Source organism: Felis catus, chromosome D1 (assembly GCF_018350175.1).
Source record: "Felis catus isolate Fca126 chromosome D1, F.catus_Fca126_mat1.0, whole genome shotgun sequence".
In the NCBI taxonomy this organism is placed as follows: Eukaryota; Metazoa; Chordata; class Mammalia; order Carnivora; family Felidae; genus Felis; species Felis catus.
Genome location: NC_058377.1, coordinates 87,956,961 through 87,961,240, shown reverse-complemented (window position 1 = coordinate 87,961,240; position 4,280 = coordinate 87,956,961). Strand labels below are relative to the sequence as shown.

The 4,280-nt window shown below is 45.5% G+C and overlaps 1 protein-coding gene across 1 annotated transcript; it reads left to right on the top strand.

Annotated features, from left to right (window-relative positions):
- The first annotated feature begins 2,676 nt into the window (after positions 1 to 2,676).
- Positions 2,677 to 3,673, top strand: LOC101093140 (dynactin subunit 6). Its single transcript, XM_045039130.1, has one exon. The coding sequence runs from the start codon at positions 2,731 to 2,733 to the stop codon at positions 3,301 to 3,303; it is 573 nt and encodes a 190-aa protein (XP_044895065.1). The 5' UTR covers positions 2,677 to 2,730; the 3' UTR covers positions 3,304 to 3,673.
- Positions 3,674 to 4,280: the final 607 nt, after the last annotated feature.

The following is a 4,280-nucleotide window of genomic DNA, read 5'->3' as shown; positions in this document are numbered from 1 at the left end:
TCAGGTGTATTGGAAGGGCTCAGTAAATGTGGAATAAGTCTCACCTCATCTTAACCGAAGAGGCTTGGATGAAAAATTGAGATTATTTCTAGGTTTTAGAAAGACCCGGAGAGGCAAGATATCTTATTGATGGTGGTTCATTGGCAAGAGGCCAGAACCAAGCATTCCAATCCGAGTATTTGGACCCCAAAGTCTTTGCTCTTTCTTCTACGTTAATGGAAACCCACACAAAGCAAGTGGAGATAGGCTTTGCCCATTTGCCTCGTATTTCTACCGGCAGCCACTGAGGGTTCAAGAGAGGACACAGGACACAGGTGAAGCACACCTTTCCAGTCGGAGGCCTGTGCGCCCCTGGGCGTGTGATGCTACCTGCACCAAGACAATTGTCATGTAATCGTCCATCCCAAACTTGTCAATTTTATTTATTTATTTTTTTAATATTTTTATTATTTGAGAAAGAGAGAGCAAGCGGGGGGTGGGGGGGGGGTGCGGAGAGACAGAGGGAGACACAGAATCGGAAGCAGGCTCCAGGCTCTGAGCTGCCAGCACAGAGCCCGACGCAGGGCTCAAACCCGTAAACCACAAGATCATGACCTGAGCCGAAGTTGGAGGCTTAACCGACTGAGCCACCCAGGCGCCCCAAAGCTGGCAATTTTAAACACTGATTTATTATTTCTCACGATTCTGTGGGTTGACTGGGCATTTCTCTGCCCCGTGTGGTGTTGGCTGGGCTTATTCCCACAGCCCTGTTCAGCAGGCAGCCAGGCTGAACTGAGAGGTCTGGGACCATGGTGCTTGGTGACCTTCAGCTAAGGGGCCTCAATTTTCCTCTGTGGGCCTCCTTCTGTGTGGTATCTCATCTCACAGGGCCTTCCCATGTGACCTTCTCCAGTGGTATAGCCTGGACTTCTTAGGGCATGACAATGACAGTGAGGCTGCTGGTGTTTTAAAGGCCTGGGCTTAGAAGTCCCAGAATGTCACTTCTGTCACAGTGTTAGAGAACACCATCTCAGATTCAGGAGGAAAAGAAATAGACTCCATCTCTTGATGGAGGAGCAGCATGCTTGCACAGAAAAGAGAATTGTCGGTGAGGTGACCACTTTGCAGGGAACTTACCGCAGAGCCCTCCCCAGGGCCATTATTACACCTAGTCTCCTTCTGAGAAGCCCACATACTAGGAATCTCACAAATCCCGAGCTGACGGGGCCATCCCTGCTGCCATGTGGAAAAAGCCTGCTTGAGAACAAAGTCAGCCCGGAGGAGAGCAGAGCAAGAGGTGGAAAATAAAAAAAAGAATGATGAAACCCAGTTTTCCACTCAGGTGGAACAGACAGGCCGTAGAGCTGGTGGTTAAGGGCTCAAGATTCGAAGTCATACCACCCTGAGTTCTAATCCCAGCTCTGCCACTTATTAGCCGTGTAACTTTGAGGAAGTCAGTGTCTCCAAGCCTTGGATCCATCAGCTGTAAAATGTAGATAATAATAGTACCTGCCTTCTTAGGAGTGTTGTGGGAATTAACTGTGATACCATTTGTGATGAGCTTAGTAAAGTGCTGGGCTCAGTTTAAGCCCTCAGCACATGACTGCTATAGAAAACTGAAATGCACTTAGAACCTCTCCCTCAACAGACTCTCCTGGCTTTGTCCTTGAAGGTCCCAAGTGAGGTCCCCATCCAGGTGAGACTGCGCTGGAAACCCTGTAACATACAGCAAAAGATCTTCGATGGCAGAAGCCTTCTAATTAAAACATTCTTATTTCCTCTTATTTTTGAAAAATGTTTATTTTTGAGAGAAAGAGTGAGCGGGGGGCGGGGGGGATGCAGGGGGGCAGGCAGAGAGACAAGGAGACAGAGAATCCCAAGCAGGCTCCGTGCTGTCAGCACAGAGCCTGAAGTGGGACTTGAACGCACAAACTGTGAGATCGTGACCTGAGCCCAAATCAAGAGTTGGATGCCTAACCAACTAAGCCAGCCACACACCCCTCTTATTTCATATTTAAACCGTTGAAGCCAAAAACAATGAATGCCAGCCTTTAATTTGGGGCAAGAACCATTGGTAAGTTTTATGCCCTTCGTAAGCGACTCCTAAGCCAGACAACTTTGATAGGTGAAGAACCACACGGCTATGACCACACCAAGAAAGTGGCACCATTAGAACCTGTCACATTTTGTTTATTCCCATAAAGCTGAATTCAAATCATACACAGTTGTTTCTCAGACGTCAGGCGGATCTGGGTTTCAGTTCACCTTGAAAAGCTAAAGATCACTTGTCTGACATGGAATACTTTTGTCTGTTATGCAGGAAGTGCTCACCTCATGTATATAGCTTGGTCCATTCATGAAGGGATTGCTCATGTCCTCTGTTCTTTGCTGGAGGCGTAGGCTAATTTTGTGTCTGGTGGACTGGTCTGTGAATTTCGGTGGTTATGCATGCATTCTTTTCTCTCTCTGTATTGTACTAAAACACACATAAATAGGGGGCCCGTGGGGCTCAGTCAGTTAAGCGTCTGACTTCGGCTCAGGTCGTGATCTCATGGTTTGTGGGTTCGAGCCCCGCGTCGGGCTTTGTGCTGACAGCTCAGAGCCTGGAGCCTGCTTCGGATTCTGTCTCCCCCTCTCTCTGCCCTGCCCCCCCATCCTCTGTCTGTCTGTCTGTCTGTCTCTCTCTCTCTCTCTCAAAAATAAATAAAACAGGTGTCGATCTCCGCTCCAACTGGAGACAGGGTCCAAACCATGGCGGAGAAGGCTCAAAAGAGTGTGAAGATTGCTCCTGGAGCAGTTGTATGTGTAGAAAGTGAAATCCGGGGTGATGTAACCATAGGACCTAGGACAGTGATCCACCCTAAAGCACGGATTATTGCGGAAGCCGGGCCAATAGTGATTGGGGAAGGTAACCTAATAGAAGAACAGGCGCTTATCATAAATGCTCACCCTGATAATATCACCCCTGATGCTGAAGATCCAGAACCAAAACCTATGATCATTGGCACCAATAATGTGTTTGAAGTTGGCTGTTATTCCCAAGCCATGAAAATGGGAGATAATAATGTTATTGAATCAAAAGCATATGTGGGCAGAAATGTAATCCTGACAAGTGGTTGCATCATTGGGGCTTGCTGTAACCTGAATACATTTGAGGTCATCCCTGAGAATACAGTGATCTATGGTGCAGACTGCCTTCGTAGGGTGCAGACTGAGCGACCACAGCCCCAGACACTACAGCTGGATTTCCTGATGAAAATCTTGCCAAACTACCACCACCTAAAGAAGACTATGAAAGGAAGCTCAACTCCAGTTAAGAACTAAGAACAATATACAACATCAAGATAACAGTTTGTCTTTGACCACTGTCTTTTGAGAGGGCCACAGTGTTTATGCACTCTTAGCAATTCACAGATTGATACATGTTGACTTTATTTTATAAAATTGAGTCAGAGAGGAAAGTAATGGATTTTCATTATAACTGTCCTCTGTAATTACATAAAATGCATTATTTTCCTATATCCTTACTCCTTTTCTGAGAATTTGCAGGTTTGGTTTATTTTTCTTTTGTCATATGTTGGCCATGATTTTAGTTGTGTAAAAGATTCCCTGTGATAAGAAAGGGCATATTACTATGTATTTATATTCTAGCATATGTTGTATTCAATAAAAATGCTAGTGATGGGAAAAAAAATAAAAATAAAATAAATAAATAAAACATTAAACACACACACACAAATATAACATAAATTTACCATTTAGTGACATTCATAATGTTGTGCAGCCCTCACACCCAGCCCCAAGAATACCTTTCCTTTTAATTCTTTTTTTCTTGAACTAACTCCCTCAGTCATCTCAGTTTGTAGACCTGGCCGGAGCCAGAACTGAAGGAGATTGTTTGAAGCCATGTGTCCTGATCAGACTGGTTTGACGAGGCTGAGAAATCTGTTGTGACCATGAGGAGAGGGCATGGCCCCTGCTGCCTGCAAACCCCACATAGGGGCATGTGGGCATGTGTTGTGTGCAAGGGAACACCCCCACCCCAACACACACACACACACACACACACACACACACACACATCAGGATCAACTATCTTTTGTTAATTGGGTAGTTAGTATCACCTCTCCTGACACCACTCTGGAATAAGATAAAGGTGTACATTTGCTTTTATTTTATTTTATTTTATTTTATTAACGTTTATTGATTTTTGAGACGGAGAGAGACAGAGCATGAACAGGGGAGGGTCAGAGAGAGGGAGACACAGAGTCTGAAACAGGCTCCAGGCTCTGAGCTGTCAG